Genomic DNA, 18,410 nt, shown 5'->3' on the forward strand with positions numbered 1-18,410 from the left:
AGATGAGAATATTTATTAATCTTGAAATAGCTGTCTACAGTGTTATTTATATAGAGCTTTTTTACCTTCTTTTACTTTTTCCTTGTTCTTTTAGCTTCTCAGTCCTACAAATGTTCCGAAGAGTTGGCAAGTACTCAATTATACTAGCTTGTCTATTGCCCAGGTTCAGAAGGGATCGGCTAGAAAATACACTTTTAATGACTGCTATCCTCTTCCAGGCACTGCTGTAAATGAAAAGTGGTGCATTACTTTGGATTTTTACTGTCCAAGAGAAATGGAACAGTCCCGATCACAACCAGCTTCTGGTTTCTGTTTCTCTTTGCTTCTGGTCTAGATAAGATCAACCAGATTCCAGGTTAACTTCCTATATTACTTTCAACACATCACTCCCATACCGAAAAGAACCTAGAATGGCTACCTGCTCTCTGCCCCAGCAAATCCAAACTCCATTCCCTGTCATTCAGGAGTCTTCTAATCTCTCTCATTTTTCTTCCCAGCAATCAGGCTGGTCTCCCTGTCTTATTAGAAGGTGCACTATTAATATTAAGGGTTTACCATGATCGATAAAGCCCAGCACTTCAAAATTAGTAAAAAGAAACTAATAGTTTCCTCTTTATCATTTATTATTATTTTTTATCATTTATTATTGAAAAAAGTAAAAGGAAGACTTACTCTACATTAGCCACCGACTGACTGAAGTATACGTTGCTGCGCTTCTGTGGAACATGAAGAGTAAGCTCCTTTGTTGGATCTCTTCCTGATTTCTTGCAAGAATTCAAGGTTTCCAGTGCTTTTGAAATAGTAGATGAACACTTAGTAAAGCTGAGAGCTTCTATAGCTGCCTTTAATTCTCCAGAGCTCCGAGAAGTCCATCCATCACTAGTCTCCAGACTAAACTCATCACAGAGACCGCTTTTCACATTTGTCCAACTGAAGTCATTTTGACCAAATTCCTTTTGATCTCCTACATCAGTTAAAATGGCATCTAAGTAGGACATGTTATCCAGGAACTCAGTGAGGGAATTTAAACACTGAGACACAAGGGCAGAACGTTTCTTTTCTGCCAGTGTTTTAGGTGGACAAGGAACAGATTTCGTGTTAGACTCTACACATTGGTTCAGTTTCTTTGTCTCTAGATTGCTTTCTTTATCTCTGACTTTGCTTTCTTCTGAATTTGAGGAGGAAGATGCAGGGGAAAGGCTAAGAAATTCATTAGAGAAGGTCAATTCAGTGTCAAATAAGTCACTATCATCTAGAATTACTATCTTTTTCTTTTTCTTCTTTTTTTGTGTCTTTTTCAATGGTTTCTCTTCTTCAGAATGTTTCCGAGCAAGACATTTCATATTTTTTGTTGCTGCACTGGTGTCCATACTTACTGATGAACCATAACAGTCTTCTGTTTCTGGAATGATATTAACAGGCAGTGGTAGAATGAACTCAAGATTACTATATAAGAAATCAACATTCTGCATTCGGAATTCTGTAAGAAGCTGGATGAACTGATGCCATTCTTCCTTTGTTCTGATTTTGTGCTGAAAAACAATTTTGAATGAAGAGGTGTTATAACAGAACACAGTCTGAACATTTTTCTACCTATATGAATACAGTGGCATCCTTATTCTATCTGAAAAGTAATGAGTTGCTACCCTCTCATAATTTTATTAATCTGTACTCCTTAAATTCATCAGAATAGTTTCGAGTCTATAAAATAGATTTAGACTATTAATATTTGAAGAATTAAATTTTTTAAAAAAGATTTTATTTATTTATTTGGCAGACAGAGAGAGGGGAAGCAGGCTCCCTGCTGAGCAGAGAGCCCGATGTGAGGCTCGATCCCAGGACACTGGGATCACCACCTGAGCCAAAGGCAGAGGCTTTAACCCACTGAGCCACCCAGGTGCCCCAAGAATTAAATTTTCTAATAGTTTATACCCCAATTCAATAGTGAGAACCTCATTTATTTAAAAACTACTTTTCTGAAAATTGTCTTTTTAATCTGAAATCTTTCTAAATTCTAGACTAAATCCTGTATATATGCATTTAGAGTACTGTCTATGCACCATTTGTCAAAGTAGTACAGTATGTTAAAATCAGAAATCTAAAGCCTATAAAAATTATAGGCAAATGTAAGTTAACCTTAAGATTCAAAAGATAGGAATGAGTGTTAGGAAGATGAAAAGGAATAAATATTTAATATCCCACATTAGATACTGAAAATACCTTTAGAAATGAAAATAAATCTTCGGATGGAGAAAAAATGTTCTTAAGGCCAAACAAGGTCTCAACACAGCCAGTATCACATTTGGGAAGATCTGTAGGCCTTCTTTTAGTATTTTTAGCTTTATTTTTGGAATCAGGGCCATCTTCAGAGCAAACAAGTTGAACATTTCTGCTATTTCCTCCTACAAAATTAATTAAAAAAAAAACACAAAACGCTTAGCCATCTATATTTTTAATAAACTGTAGCAAACAATTATTTAAGATCTAAGATCCTTTGGCATTTTTGAGACCTATACTCCCATTTTGTTCTTTTTCACCTATGTATTTAAAATTCATAAAAAGTACAATAAAACACCATTTTTACACTATTTTTAGCATACAGGGGGTAAGAGGAGTGGTGATAGGCTTACAAAACAATCCAAAAGAAGAAAGTGCAAAGGACTTTGAAAAGACAAGTTACAGAAGAAATACAAATACCTAATAAACTCATAAAAAGATGTGCAATTTCACTAGTGATCATGGAAATGCAAAAAAAAAAAAAAAAAAAGAAAAGATACCATATGCTTTTCACCTTTCAAATTGGCAAAAGTAAAACAACTTGGTAACCTAGTTTTCTCAGAGGTGTATATTAAAAATCCACCATAGGGCGCCTGGGTGGCTCAGTTGGTTAAGCGACTGCCTTCGGCTCAGGTCATGATCCTGGAGTCCCAGGATCGAGTCCCGCATCAGGCTCCCAGCTCCACGGGGAGTCTGCTTCTCCCTCTGACCTTCTCCTCGCTCATGCTCTCTCTCACTGTCTCTCTCTCTCTCAAATAAATAAATAAAATGTTTAAAAAAAAAATAAAAAATTAAAAAATTAAAAAAAAATCCACCATAAACTATTCATGAGAACACAGATCAGGACAATCATCTTTGGGAGGGCAACCTGACAATACCTGTTGGAAAGTAAAAATGTATTCCAGCCTTTGGCCCAGCAACAATACTTCTAGAGTTCTCTCCAACTGCAGTACTGACAGATATGCTCAAGGATATGTGTCTAGACATTCACTGCATATTTTAATGACAAACTGACGATAACTTCAATTTCCTCTAATAAGTAATGGTTAATAAATTGTGTCACATCCATTCCCTATTATGGAATAGCACATAGCTGTGAAAAATAGAGGGATAGAATTGTACCCCTCTGTACATACCAACAAAAAATTCTCAAGTAAAAAACAGCAAACTGATTAACAGTATATATAGTATTCTATATATATAGAATATATATATAGGTTAATTCTGCCAGATAAGTAGGTAGCGATATTTGTACATGCATAGATAAAATTCTCACAGTGGCTAATTTTAAGAAGTACGGAAGATCTTTTACTTTCTATTTTATATACTTCTGCACTATTTCAATTTCCAATGAGTACCTACCTGTGTTTTTTAGGAAAGACAGAAATAAAATGCATATAAAATATTTAAGAAAAGAAAGAATGCTATACCTAATTATTATCTTTTAAAGTTTCTGGCATAGCATTTTATATCCAACAGTATGGCATCAGTTACTAATTTTTTTTTTTAAGATTTTATTTATTTATTTGACAGACAGAGATCACAAATAGGTGGAGGGGGGGGAGCAGGCTCCCACTGAGCAGAGAGCCCGATGTGGGGCTCGATCCCAGGACCCTGGAATCATGACCTGAGTTGAAGGCAGAGGCTTTAACCCACAGAGCCACCCAGGCACCCCTAATTTGTTTTTTCTCTTTTTTTTAAATTTGTTTGTTCTAAAAGGATATTTACCATGTCTTATTTATCATATTTACTTCTAAGAAACAGTTAAAGGCACAAGCTCACACTGAATTAAATATATACATTTGCCACTTTGAAATAGAAAAATATATTAAAATTCTGAAATGATCAAAGAGAAAAAAAAATTGACAGGGGATTAATATTACAGAACTTCACCTTGGTTTTATTTAAATATTTGTATATTTCCCAGAGCAGGATCTGTAACTATAGAACTGTGACTATGGAGCATGAAAACCACAAACTATCAACTTCTTCAGGGAAGGAACCATGTCTTATTCATGTAAACATAGGACCTGGCATGGAGAAAGCCCTCAATAAATGTTTGTGACTTCAATTAGGTAACAACGACTAAAGATCGATAAGAAATAAAACATTTCTGGAATGATAAATTCTTATGAAAAATAGAACTATATATAGACCACTGAAGAAGCCATATAAAAATAATTTATATATATAGAAAAGTCACCAATGTTTTTTTAATAAGTAAAAAAAAGAAAGCTAGTTGCTAAATAACAGTATTCTTTTTTTTTTTTTAAGATTTTATTTATTTATTTATTTGACAGAGAGATCACAAGTAGGCAGAGAGGCAGGCAGAGAGAAAGGGGGATGGGGGAAAGCAGGATCCCCGCGGAGCAGAGAGCCCAATGCGGGGCTCAATCCCAGGACCCTGAGATCATGACCTGAGCCAAAGGCAGAGGCTCAACCTGCTGAGCCACCTAGGCACCCCTAAATAACAGTATATTAATTGTTTGTAAGAAACTGTGATTATAAGGCGACTGAGTGGCTCAGTCAGTTAAGTGTCTGATCCTTGATTTTGGCTCAGGTCATGATCTCAGGGTAGTAAGATAGAGCCCTAAGTGGGGCTCCACACTCAGGACAGAGTCTGCTTGAGATTCTCTCTCCCTTTCCCTCTGCCCCTCCTGCTTCTGCACACATGCTCACTCTTGAAAATAAGTAAAATCTTAAAAAATAAAAAAAAGGGGCGCCTGGGTGGCTCAGTGCACTAAAGGCTCTGCCTTTGGCTCAGGTCATGATCCCAGAGTCCTGGGATCAAGCCCTGCATCGGGTTCTCTGCTCGACAGGGAGCCTGCTTCTTCCTCTTTCTCTGCCTGCCTTTCTGCCTACTTGTGATCTCTGTCTGTCAAATAAATAAAATCTTTAAAAGAAAAAAGTTTTTTTAAAAATAAAAAGAAACTATGCTAATAAATTTATAAGTAACAAGTTGTTCCATGTGCAGTTTAACTCTACCCACACTTAATGTTTATAAAATTTTCACCAACAAAGTTGACATACAATAGATTAACACGATACCTGGATGCTCAAAATTTTGAAAATCTTTCAGATTATTTTGGTACAGCACGTACTTTAATGTAGGGTCCTACTGTAGAAATTTCTTTTATAACAGATCAACTTACGACAAAGGGATAATGGCCTTTCTTCTAAAAATCCACCTCCACTTCTAATCCAGAATTGTAAGTAAAGGATACTTTTTCTGATATCACAAGCATTTGTAGTTAACAGTGTTATAAAGTCTTTCACATCAGTTCTAAAGTTCTCAGCCAAGCAGATCATCTGTAAGTAGCTGGCAACATTTAGCTGAGAAAAAGAAACAGAGAGAAAGAAAAAAGAAACATGGTAAATGGCAGAATTAACAGAAAAACATCAGTAATACACATTTAAAAGTAGGACAAATTTCACTAAAATTCATACTATCTTAGCTCTTGAGAATGAAACTGATCTGGAAAAATAAAATAAAGGAATATACTTCCCAAATTAAAAATTTTATATAACCTTATTTCAGTAACCGTATACAGTCTAAAACATCAAGGAAACTTTTATGGGAGATTTTCTATAAACCCTGAAGGCAATTTTATTAAACCTTGAGAAATTCCCTTAGTATTAAATAATGGTACAACTTGATGGAATATTTTACAGCCATTAAAACTATAAATATGAATACTATAATAATACTGATAGGGTATTATTATACCAGAGTTAGAAAATTCTATCAATGCATGTACAAATGCATAAATGTAAATAAACAAGAAACATTAGGGGAAAAAAACAAAAAGCAAAACCCATGTGATTTCTTTTTTTTTTTTTTTTAAGATTTTATTTATTGATTTGAAAGAGAGAGAAAAGCTAGAGAGAGAAAGAAAGCATAAGCAGGGGGAGAGGTAGAGGGAGAGAGGGAGAATCACGCTCTCCGTGGAACAGGGTGCCCAATGCAGGACTCCATCCCAGGACTCTGGGATCATGACCTGAGCCAAAGGCAGAGGCTTAACCAACTGAGCCACCCAGGTGCCCCCAAATTTTCATTTTATTTAATGTTCCATCAATATTGCTATGACATTTTTTTGCAAAACAACAAAATATATACTATTCTCTTCCCACTGTTTTTGGAAAGCTTCTTACCTGGAAAAGCTAAAACAAATAAAATTACATTTACATTCTGCAGATTTTACAAGACCACTAGCATTTTTACTTTAAACAAGACAATTTAAAAAATGATTTCTCCTATTAAATCTCTGACCTCATTCTATGTACATACATTACTCCTGCATACTTCTGGGACTTCTGCTTCACAAACTAGGAATTCTGCTTTCATAATGAACTACCTACTATCAGACAAACCTTGCCATCAGTAATAATGATAAACTCCATCACCAACTACAAATAAATAAAAAAAAGCAAATTATTTGAAGGGACAAGAGAGTAACCAAAAGCAGAAGATAACTGAAGGGAAAATCAACAATTAGACAAAAGAAAATGGCCCTGGGTGAATCCCCACCCCTATCTCATCCCCTCTAAATCGATTTCTGACTTAGGGCACGATGGAGCAGCAGTAGCTAAAACTCAGAAAGTCACAGTGTTACGGGCTTGAACCAGAGGACAGAGTTTGGGATGCTGGCAGTAGTTGGAAAGTGAGAGGGGATGTCTGTGAAAGTAGGGAAACAGATTCTAACTAAAGAAGACTGCAAATCCCTGGCTGACACCTGAACTTCACATGTGTGAGCCTGTCTGAAAGCAGGCAGCTAAAACTGAAAGAACTGGGCAGAAATTTTAGCTGCCACATATTACAGGAGAGTATTTATTCAGAGGAAGAGAACCGAATCCAGAGTATCTACAACATATCACTCGCAAAGTAAAGGATAAAACTCTAAACTCTAAAACTACGACACATACAAAGAAGCAGGAAAAGTAACTAACTCCTCAGAGACAACCAATAGACTTAATCACAAAGTGAAGAAGATGGGAGACATACCATAAGACACTCTTAATCTCAGGAAACAAACTGAGGGTTGCTGGAGGGGAGGGGGAGAGGGGGATAGGGTAGTTGGGTAATGGACACCGGGGAGGGTATGTGTTTTGGTGAGCGCTATGTATTGTGTTAGACTGATAAATCACAAGCCTGTACCCCTGAAACAAATAAGACATTATATTTTAATAATTTTAAAAAAGGAAAAAAAAAAGATGGCAAAGATGTTGAAATTAGCAGAATTTTAAAACAGCTAGTAAAACTATGCTTAAAGAAAACTGGCTCATAATGAATAAGAAAGTCCAGCAGATAAGGCGCCTGGGTGGCTCAGAGGATTAAAGCCTCTGCCTTCAGCTCAGGTCACAATCCCAGGGTCCTGGGATGGAGCCCCATATCAGGCTCTCTGCTCCGCGGGGAGCCTGCTTCCCCTCTCTCTCTCTGCCTGCCTCTCTGCCTACTTGTGACCTCTGTCTGTCAAGTAAATAAATAAAACCTTTAAAAAAAAAAAAGTCCAGCAGAAAAGTAGAAACCATAAAAAGAAGGAAACAGGGGTGCCTGTGTGGTTCAGTCGTTAAGCATCTGCCTTCGGCTCAGGTCATGGTCCCAGGGTCCTGGGTGTGAGCCCCACACTGGACTCCCTGCTCAGTGGGGAGCCTGGTTCTCCTTCTCCCTCTGCCATTCCCTCCATTTGTGCTCTCTGGCTCTAACTGTCAAATAAATTTTAAAAATCTTAAAAAAAAAAAAAAAAAAAAAAGGAAACAGCAAATGCAAAACTAGAAATCATAGTATCAGAATAAAAATTTTACCAGATGAGCCTCGGAAGAATGGAGGTGGCAGGGGAAAAGTGTCAGTTAAATTTGAAGATCAATCAATATAAATGATCAAACCAAAAGTACAAACAGAAAAAAGTTGGGGGGGGTGGAGAACAGCATGCCTCAGTGGCCCCTGAGACAATGTAAAATGTCTAACATTCTTGTAATTAAACTCCCAAGAGGGAAAGAGAAAATGAGCATGAAATAAATTTGAAAAATTAAGTTTAAAAATGTCCCTCATTGAAGGAATGACATGTATTTACAGATTGTAGATATCCAAGAACCACAACCAGGATAGACATGAAGAAAAATAACACCTAGGCACATCACAGGCAATTGCTGAAAACTCAAGTTAGGGGTGCCTAGGTGGCTCAGTCGGTTGAGCCCTTGGCTCAGGTCATGATCATGGGGTCCTGGGATTGAGACCCACATTGGGCTCCCTGCTCAGCAAGGTGACTGTTTCTCCTTCTGCCCCTCCCCCCTGTTTGTGCTCCCTCTCTGTCATGCTGTCTTAAATAAATAAATGAAATTAAAAAAAAAAAAAAGAAAACTGGGGTGCCTGGTGGCTCAGTGGGTTAAAGCCTCTGCCTTCAGCTCAGGTCGTGATCCCAGGGTCGTGGGATCGAGCCCCGCATCAGGCTCTCTGCTCAGCAGGGAGCCTGTTTCCTCCTCTCTCTCTGCCTGCTTCTCTACTTGTGATCTCCGTCTGTCAAATAAATAAATAAAATCTTAAAAAAAAATCTTATTAAAAAAAAAAAAGAAAACTAAAGTTAAAGAGAGTATCTTGAAGGCATCCAGAAAATAATGACATATTACACAGGAGGGGAAAAAAAAGGTGACATAATCAGAAATACCACTGACCAAAAGAAAAAGGAATGACATCTTTAAAGTACTGACTCAGGGCACCTGGCTGCCTCAGTTGGTAGAGCATGTGATTCTTGATCTCTGGGTGATGAGTTGAAGCCCCATGCAGGGTGTGCAGCCTACTTAAAAAAAAAAAGTACTGATGGAAAAACTGAGAACCCAGATTTCTTTTTTTTTTTTATGATTTTATTTATTTATTTGACAGTGAAAGATCACAAGTAGGCAGAGAGGCAGGCAGGGAGAGAGGGGGAAGCAGGCTCCCCGCAGGGCTTGATCCCAGGACCCTGAGATCATGACCTGGGCCAAAGGCAGAGGTTTTTTTTTTTTTTTTTTCTTTTTAAAGATTTTTTTTTTTTTTTTAAAGATTTTATTTATTTATTTGACAGAGAGAGATCACAAGTAGATGGAGAGGCAGGCAGAGAGAGAGAGAGAGGGAAGCAGGCTCCCTGCTGAGCAGAGAGCCCGATGCGGGCCTCGATCCCAGGACCCTGAGATCATGACCTGAGCCGAAGGCAGCGGCTTAACCCACTGAGCCACCCAGGCGCCCGTTTTTAAAGATTTTTTATTCATCCATTTGACAGACAGAGATCACAAGTAGGCAGAGAGGCAGGCAGAGAGAGAGAGGGAAGCAGGCTCCCTGCTGAGCAGAGAGCCTGACGCGGGGCTCGATCCCAGGACCCTGAGACCATGACCTGAGTCGAAGGCAGAGGCTTTAACCCACTGAGCCACCCAGGCGCCCCTGTCCTAATCTACTTCAAATGGCCTAGAAACCACCCACCAACATCCTTTATAAATGTAGACACGAAAGTCCCCAACAATATATGAGCAAATCAAATCCAGAACTGCAAAAAGACATAACACATCATGACCATATTATCCTAAGAATGCAGGACTGCTCTGACATTCAAAAATCAACTAATATCATTTGCCATATTAATAGAATTAAAAAGATGAACTATATGATTGCTTCAAAGGTAGAAAGTATCTGACAAAATTCAACACCACTGACAATAAAAACATAGCTAACTGATGAAAATCTATGAAAATCAGCTAATATCAAACTTGCTGATAAAAGAGTGCCTACTTTAGCCCCAAATTCAGAAACAAGGCAGAGATGTTCATGTTTAACTCCTATTCAACAGTGTACTGAAGGTTTGCTGGCACTATCACATTAAACCCCCCTTTATAGAGTTGTGACGTGATTTATGATCAGAATGAAAACTTACAAGCGAAGGAGTAGTGAAATTAATTTCTTCAAAACAGCCATCAAACATTAAACTAAATGTTGGATCTAGAGGAAAAAGAATTTTTAAAAAACCATTAAGACTACTCAATTCATTTTTCCAGTTACTTTTTCTATGAAAATATTCTATATTTCATGGGTAATGAAAATATCATGTAAATTATAAATCATTAAAGGAACTGAATTTGTCTTGACCTAAAGTAACTTGTGATCTTTAATTAAAATACCATGTACCCTTTGAGTAACATGATTTATATCCATATTTTTAGAGTACAATCACTAACAGTCAAATGAGCCATTAATTTGTAAGTGGAGTCTAACATAAACACATTTTCCTACAGAAATCCACAGCGGAGATATACTACTGAATACGTGCAATGAAAAAATATTAGAAAACAGGGTCATAATTCAGTGTTTATAATGAAACAAACAAACCAACCAACCTGTATGAGTCTTAAAATTGAACACTGAATGTAAATTACTAGGAAGGTGGACCAACTCCAGGGGCACCTGGCAGGCTCAATCAGTGAACTGTGTGACTTTTGATCTTGGGGTCATGGGTTCAAGCCCCATATTGGGTGTAGAGATTACTTAAAAATAAAATCTTAGAAAAAAAACAAAAAGGAAGTGGACCAATTCCATTAGGCTGGCTATGGCTTACTTTGACAAAATATTTAATAATTCATATGGAAGTGTTCTCAGGGAATAAGGAATGGCTAAGTTCAATATTAAGGCACTGCAGAAAAAATTTTTTATGGACTCCATAAAAAGTTCTGACCAGCAAGTAACATTTGGTGATCTAATTATAAGTATGAAGAAGAGGCATAGAGAAGGATCTGTTGTCGCCCCTACCAAAGCCCCTTTCCTGGATAAAATTTCTTTACCTACATCCTACGCTGTTGTAGGCATCCTAAATATCTAATACTCTACACAGTGATTCAAAGTAGTATCCAGTTCCACACCACTGCTATTCGCAGGGTAATACAGTAACTTTATAATTACTCAAGGTTGTGGATCGAAAGCAAATTCGTAATTTGTAATTCTTCACTTAAAAAATGATCTAGGAGCCTCCAAATTTTAGGAAAAAAGACTTAATTTACTAGCAGACTTTTAAAGGAACGTTTTTAACTAAAATGAGCAGCTTTCTCAAAATATTTAAACCAAAAGTAATTAGCTGCAAAATCACTGTTACTTACCACTAGTAGTAAGAATCACAGGTCTCTTAGTTGTTGCCATGAATGTTTTGATTGCATTCAAAAACCCAGCATCTTCTTCAAAAATGACATCAACCTAAGAGCCATTTATGACAATAATACTGTAATGAGTAACAAAACATGTACTGGATATGTTACATATACATAATAGATATAGTATATGTCTGTTAGAGACAAAATTTATGAATTTATGAAACTTATGAACAGTATGATTCAGCCCATACTGAAAACTTAAAATATTTTGAACTATTAAAAGTAAAAAAAAATTATCAAATATTAAACCAAAAAAATGGAGTCACTTATAATTGGACAAGTATGAGTCAGAATAATTTCTACAATCACTGAATAATAATTAATAATCCTGAATTGCATTAATCATCCTTCTGAAAAATTCTTCTATGGTTGACAGTTTCACTCACTTTAAATTCAAACAGATTATATTGGATACCCAGGCGGCTTAGGCAGTTAAACACCGGACTCTTGATTTCCACTCAGGTCATGAACTTAGGGTCCTGAGATCAAGCCTCACATCTGACTCCACACTCAGGATGAAGTCTGCTTGAGACTCTCTCTCTCCCTCTGCCCCTTCCCCAACTCGGGCATACACACACATGCTCTCTAAATAAATAAAATCTTTAAAAATTTTTTTAAACATTTAAACAGATACAAGTATTCCCAACTTTCTTGGCTATTTTACAATACTTTATAGTAACACATATAGTAACCCTTAGGGTAAGTTCTTACTACGAGATAACATAAATATATGCCCATGAGCCTACCTCCTCAAAAAGAATGAGAGATGTTGCATTTTTCCTGTTGGGTTCCTCAGCTCCAAATTCTTTGACATTTGACTTAGTTGTGTTTGCAGATTTAGTCTGAGTAATTGGTTTTTGTTCACAAGAATTTTTTATTCCTGCATAAATAAAATATTAGTATTTTAGATAAAATCAACTTTTAATAGAACCCTGGATGCTTCTGCGGAATAAACTCAAACTGAAACCCCCTATCAAAAATTAAACAAGGGGGAAAAACTGAAACAAAATATCAAAACTCTTATATGTAGGACCTTCAGTATAGCTGAGGTTTAACAAATAGCAACAGAAACTCAGGAAATATGATAAAATTTTTATGTATCAGGGCCATTAGTATTAAAAACTGTCATATACATTTTGTACATTTAATGCCTTACCTTTATTATTTTCCAGGAGTACTACTTCTTCATTATTTTTTGGCTTGGAAGACACTTTAAAATAATTTGCCAAAGTTTTAGGTGGAAGTGTTCGCTTTGGTACGTTAGTTTGTGGTGACGGTGGAGGAAGTTTCCTTGGCGATGTAAGAACTTTCTTAGGGGAACTTAATTTTTCTGCCAAAAACAAATTTACTGAAGGATGAGTATTCTAAAAGTTAAACGGATGGTAAGATCGAGTTATTCACAGTCTATACTTCTACTCTTACTAGCTAAAAATTAATATAGAAGTTTCCTTTCATTCTCATATTCAAATACTGTATACAAATAGTACTGTACTGTTACAGTTATTCTATTATCAGAGAAGGTAAAGCCAGTCATTTGGAAAAGACATTCTTTTCCAAAGAAACATACATCCTTGAAGCAAAGAATGTTTAGAATCCCTCCATTCACTTTCTCTCCATCAGCTGGAGTTCAGAAGAGGCTGGAGGAAACGTGATAATGGTATATACGGAGATATACCTGCTATCCAACTTCAGGTTAGCCCTATAGTAAATGGATACTGCAAGCAGAGAATACGTTTTTCTAGAGATGTAGTGAAGGACAGACAGAAGTTCTACAGTCTCAAGCATTTATTCCAGAGCATGTCCTTTACTTCCCTCTAAGTGCTCCGATTCAGTCTTCACATGTACAAATTGTTTATTATTTTTTACACCTCATTTGCACAGATCTTATCATATGCTTTGTATATTACAGGTGTTTGAAAACTGAGTTTGCCACTTGCAACGACATGGACAGGTTAGATTACTCAGAAGGATTTTGCTAAGTAATGGGACAAAATTAGTCCTAAACTAAATGCTGCTATTGCCTCCCCTAATACAGCATAAAAGACCCAAAACAATCAAACTTAGAGAAAAAATTGGGCATGGTAACACAGAAAATATAAAAGGACCCAAGTCCAGCTTCTAGAAATAAAAACTATAATGTGTGAAATACAAAATACATTAGATGGCACGGACAGCCTACCACATGCTGCAGAAAATATTTGTAAACTTCAGTAGTTAGAAACTATCCAAGAGAGGAACAAGAAAACTGCAAACCTGAACAATCGAGCTGAGACAGCTTAGCTTAGCAGCATTATTCAGAATAGAATGTGGTGGGCGCCTGGTGGCTGAGTGGGTTAAGCCTCTGCCTTCAGCTCAGGTCATGATCTCAGGATCCTGGGATCAAGCCCTGCATCGGGTTCTTGGCTCAGCGGGGAGCCTGCTTCCCCCCACCTCAGCCTGCCTCTCTGCCTACTTGTGATCTCTGTCAAATAAATAAACAAAATCTTAAAAAAAAAAAAAAAAAGAATAGAATGTGGTATGGAAACAACCTGAGTGCCACCCATGAATGGATCCAGATGCGGTTTCTATACACAAAGGAAGATTACTCAGCCTGAAGAAAGGACATCCTGCGGCTTGGAACAGCACAGATGGACCGGGAGCACATCAGACTAAGTGAGGTTAAGACAGACAGAGAGGGGCGCCTGGGTGGCTCAGTGGGTTAAACCGCTGCCTTCGGCTCAGGTCATGATCCCAGGTCCTGGGTTCAAGCCCCACATCGGGCTCTCTGCTCAGCAGGGAGCCTGCTTCCTCCTCTCTCTCTGCCTGCCTCTCTGCCTACTTGTGATTTCTCTCTGTCAAATAAATAAATAAAATCTTTAAAAAAAAAAAAAAACAGACAGAGAAAAGCAAGTACTCTATGACATTCCTTATGTGTGGATTCTAAAAAAGCCAAACTCACAAAAACAGAGAGTAAAATGGTGGTTACCAGGAGATGGGGTAGGGGATAGGACAAATGTTTAAGGGCACAAACTTGCAATGAGTAATAAATAAATCCTAGAGACCTAATGCACAGTATAGTAAATATAGACAATATATTATAATCACCAAACTTCCCGAGGCTATAACTTAGTTATTCCAACCACTAAAAAGAAGGAATTATGTAATGTGATAGAGGTACTAATTACTAATTATCAACACAATGGCAAACATACTGCTATATAAATGTATAAAATTAACATGTTGTATGCCTTAAATATATACAATGTTATATGTCAGATATATTTTAATTAAAAGAAAAAAAATAATGCTTGGAATTTTCCAAATTTGATAAACTATAAACTCATTCATACAAGAAGCTCAACAAACCCCAACCATATGAAACATGAAGAAAACCACACAAACGCACATCTAAGTCAGAGTTGCTAACAATGAGTGACAAAGAGAAAAATCTCAAAAGAAGCAAAGAAGCAGATGACTGAAACACATGATATATACACAAATCCATGAGTTCATCATAATACTGAAAAATAGTAAACTACCCCAAAACTCACTGGACAACCTCAGAGATTACTAGGGCATTGTTACTCTGTGAACTGATAAATAAAAGGAAAGAATGAAGCATTTCTCGTGCCTTTCCTGTACAAACTCTATGTCAAAGTGTCCAGATAGTTGATGAGAAGTGCTTCTCAGAATTTTAACTAATAAATTCGGAAAGGCTAAGTGAATTACAAAATCACCCATTTTCTAACCTTTAATGAAATAATCAATCTACTCGATAAAGATCATTCATAGCTACAAAATACTATTCGTTCAAAGAATGATGGGGGAACTCTTTAATGGACAGGTCAGCCTGGAAACAAGTGAACTCATCAGTCCATGTTAATATCACAAAGCACACAGCCTTGCCTAAGCATGTACATAGCCCTGAAACAGAAACTGAATCTAATCAAGCCCACAGATCTAACTGCCAGTTTACAAGTAAATAGGGAAGAGGAATATATTAACTGATACCATAAAGATACAATCAGCCATATCTAAAAATGTGAGAAATATTATGAAAAATGACCCATGTTCTTCAACAAATAAATGGTATGAAAAAGATGAGGGAATTATTAGGGAGACTGAAAGAAATTTAAAAAAACATTAATCAAATGTAGATGTAAACCTTGTTGGGATCCAAATTTGCACATAGCATTTAAACAACAGAAAGAGTATGTATGTATTAGAAGGGTATGTATTAGACCAAATTAAGGTATAAAGTTAATTTCATTAGGTTTAATTATAATACTGTGGTTATGCTTTTTTAAAAGTCCTTATCCGGGGATGCCTGGGTGGCTCAGTCAGTTAAGTGTCTGCCTTTGGCTCAGGTCATGATCCCAGGGTCCTGGGATCAGGTCCTGCATTGGGCTCCCCACTGGGGAATCTGCTTCTCCCTCTCCCTCTGTCCCTGCTGGTGTGCTCGCACGCGCTCTCTCTCTCTCACTCATCCTCTCAAATAAATAAAATCTTAAAAAAAAAAAAAAAGTCCTTATCAAGGGTGCCTGACTGGTTCAGTCAGAGGAGCGTGTGTTCTTGATCATGGGGTTGTACACGTTCTGTGTAGAGATTACTTAAAAATAAAATCTTAAGGGGCGCCTGGGTGGCTCAGTGGGTTGAGCCTCTGCCTTCGGCTCAGGTCATGATCCCAGGGTCCTGGGATCGAGCCCCGCATCGGGCTCTCTGCTCAGCGTGAAGCCTGCTTCCTCCTCTCTCTCTCTGCCTGCCTCTCTGCCTACTTGTGCTCTCTCTCTCTCAAGATAATAAATAAAAAAAATCTTTAAAAAAAATAATAAATAAAATAAAATCTTAATAAATACATGAATAAATAAATAAATAAGTAAAGTCCTTATCAGAGATACCTGTGAAGTATATAAGGGTAAAATTATATGATGGTCTTAAGATTTGTTTTAAAACTGTACAGGCAAAAATTAAAACAGTGTGTGTGTGTGTGTGTAGGAAAAGATAAAAAAATGAATGGCAAAATGCTGATTACTAAAATTCTTTTTTGTATATTTTATTTATTTATTTAAGATTTTATTTATTTATTTGACAGAGAGAGTCACAAGTAGGCAGAGAGGCAGGCAGAGAGCGGGGGAAGCAGGCTCCCCGTTGAGCAGAGAGCCCGATGCAGGGTTCAAGCCCAGGACCCTAAGATCATGACCTGAGCCGAAGGCAGAGGCTTAACCCACTGAGCCACCCAGATTTTGTTTTTTCAAAGATATTATGACCTAAGGACAATAGTTTACTTACTTGGTGACTTGCCCAGGTTGTAACTATTGAAAAAGCAAGGTTTTTGAGAGTTCACACCTTGCTTGTCCACTTGATGGGACTGAGTGGCTTCCTTCAGTTGAGATAGAATTTGTCTACCGCTGCGCTGAGAAGATGCATTGACTTCAAATATCTAAAAGAATAAATGAAAGTAAGGCAGAATGGTTGGTTTTCCTTTAATTCAAGTGTAACTACGACATTAACATTCTCCCAGTGTAGCTCCTACTAACCTTGAATCCGAGCTCCTGAGCACAAGCATACACTGCAGCAGTTTTTCCCACTCCTGTTGGTCCTGTTATAAGAACAGTATTGCAAAGGCGAGTCTCTTCTTCGTCATCTGAACTGCCTTTAAAATCTATGCTATCCGATGGATCTGAAAAGTTATTCAAATGCAAATTATCATTTGATAATTGCTCAGGCAACAACTCTATCTCATGAAACCCAATGATCAAACCTTACAAACTTCTTGTCAGTAAATGCTGGAAATTTAATTTACAAAAGCTAGAAAATCAAGTATAAAATACCAGTTAGGAAATTTTATATGAATATTTAGCTCATCTAACTTGAAATGTCCAGTCAAATGGAGAAAAGGACTCAAAATACCTTCCTGTTTCTCATCTTTTTTTCCCTTCAAATTTTGTCTTTCCTCCAATTCAGCTCTTCTCTTCCAGTCTTTCAACCAACTGCCATAAGAAAATGTATGTTAATAAAAATAATGCACAGATTAGAGCTGTATCTCTTTGAATCAACTAAATAGTAAAATATTTTTACATGGGCATGAATATTTTTAAATGAAGTAATTTTTTTACCAAAACACACAAGACTCTATGAGCTAAGTTATTCACAGCAACATTGTTCCTATTAGCTTCCATAGGGAAAAACCTAGAAGTACCTCAGTAGGAGAAAAGATACACACAGTGCAGTTACCTAAAAAACCAGTATAGAGCAGCTATAAAGAACTGAGATGGGGCGCCTGGGTGGCTCAGTGGGTTAAGTCTCTGCCTTTGGCTCAGGTCATGGTCCCAGGGTCCTCGGATCGAGCCCCACATTGGGCTCTCTGCTCAGCGGGGAGCCTACTCCCCACCCGCCCCCCCACCCGCCTATTTGTGATCTCTCTGTCAAATAAATAAATAAAATCTTAGAAAAAAAAAAAAAAAGAACTGAGGAGACCGTGTGATGACATGAAAGATGTCTAATACACGATGCTAAGTGAAAGTAGAAAGATGAAGTTCTAGTTTGGAGCTAGACTGCCCAAGTTTGAGTTCCAGCTCCACCACTTCCGAGCTGTGTGACTCTGGACAAATCATTCAACCTCTGTAGGCCCATTCCTCATCTGTAACATAAGGACAACAGTATTTATCCTCATAGTTTTAAGGCTTAAATGAGCTAAGAACAATGCAAGTAATTAGAATGATACTAGACTCAAAGTGTTAACTATTATTATGGGTCCCTATTTCTTATATGAAATCCTTTGGACCAGATGAGTTTTAGAATTCAAAAATTTTCAGATATTATAAAAGTAATTTGGTACATATACCACATATAACACGATACCTCTAATGGGGTCTGTAACATTACATCCACAATCACTTAATATTTCTGTTTAAAAAAATGTATGAACTCCTACTAAGTGGGAATCCATAAAAACCATAAATAATAATAAAGTTAGTAACTTTTGGTTTTCA

The 18,410-nt window shown here is 37.1% G+C and overlaps 1 protein-coding gene across 3 annotated transcripts in view; it reads right to left on the reverse strand.

Moving 5' to 3' along the window:
- The window catches only part of ATAD5 (ATPase family AAA domain containing 5), a 48,616-nt gene that overhangs the window by 1,265 nt on the left and 28,941 nt on the right, over window positions 1–18,410 (reverse strand). The window contains exons 12-22 of one of the 3 annotated variants that reach the window (XM_047708098.1): window positions 17,329–17,408; window positions 16,956–17,098; window positions 16,765–16,858; window positions 12,596–12,769; window positions 12,186–12,319; window positions 11,389–11,482; window positions 10,176–10,240; window positions 5,430–5,610; window positions 2,221–2,402; window positions 673–1,532; window positions 66–224 (exon numbers count right to left, since the gene is read on the reverse strand). In XM_047708098.1, coding sequence (XP_047564054.1) covers window positions 66–224; window positions 673–1,532; window positions 2,221–2,402; window positions 5,430–5,610; window positions 10,176–10,240; window positions 11,389–11,482; window positions 12,186–12,319; window positions 12,596–12,769; window positions 16,765–16,858; window positions 16,956–17,098; window positions 17,329–17,408 — 2,166 coding nt within the window. Of the gene's footprint in view, window positions 1–65; window positions 225–672; window positions 1,533–2,220; window positions 2,403–5,429; window positions 5,611–10,175; window positions 10,241–11,388; window positions 11,483–12,185; window positions 12,320–12,595; window positions 12,770–16,707; window positions 16,859–16,955; window positions 17,099–17,328; window positions 17,409–18,410 lie in introns of all 3 variants that reach the window. The other 2 variants (XM_047708097.1, XM_047708095.1) reach the window with 2 other exon arrangements.

This window comes from Lutra lutra, chromosome 16 (assembly GCF_902655055.1).
Source record: "Lutra lutra chromosome 16, mLutLut1.2, whole genome shotgun sequence".
NCBI lineage: Eukaryota > Metazoa > Chordata > Mammalia > Carnivora > Mustelidae > Lutra > Lutra lutra.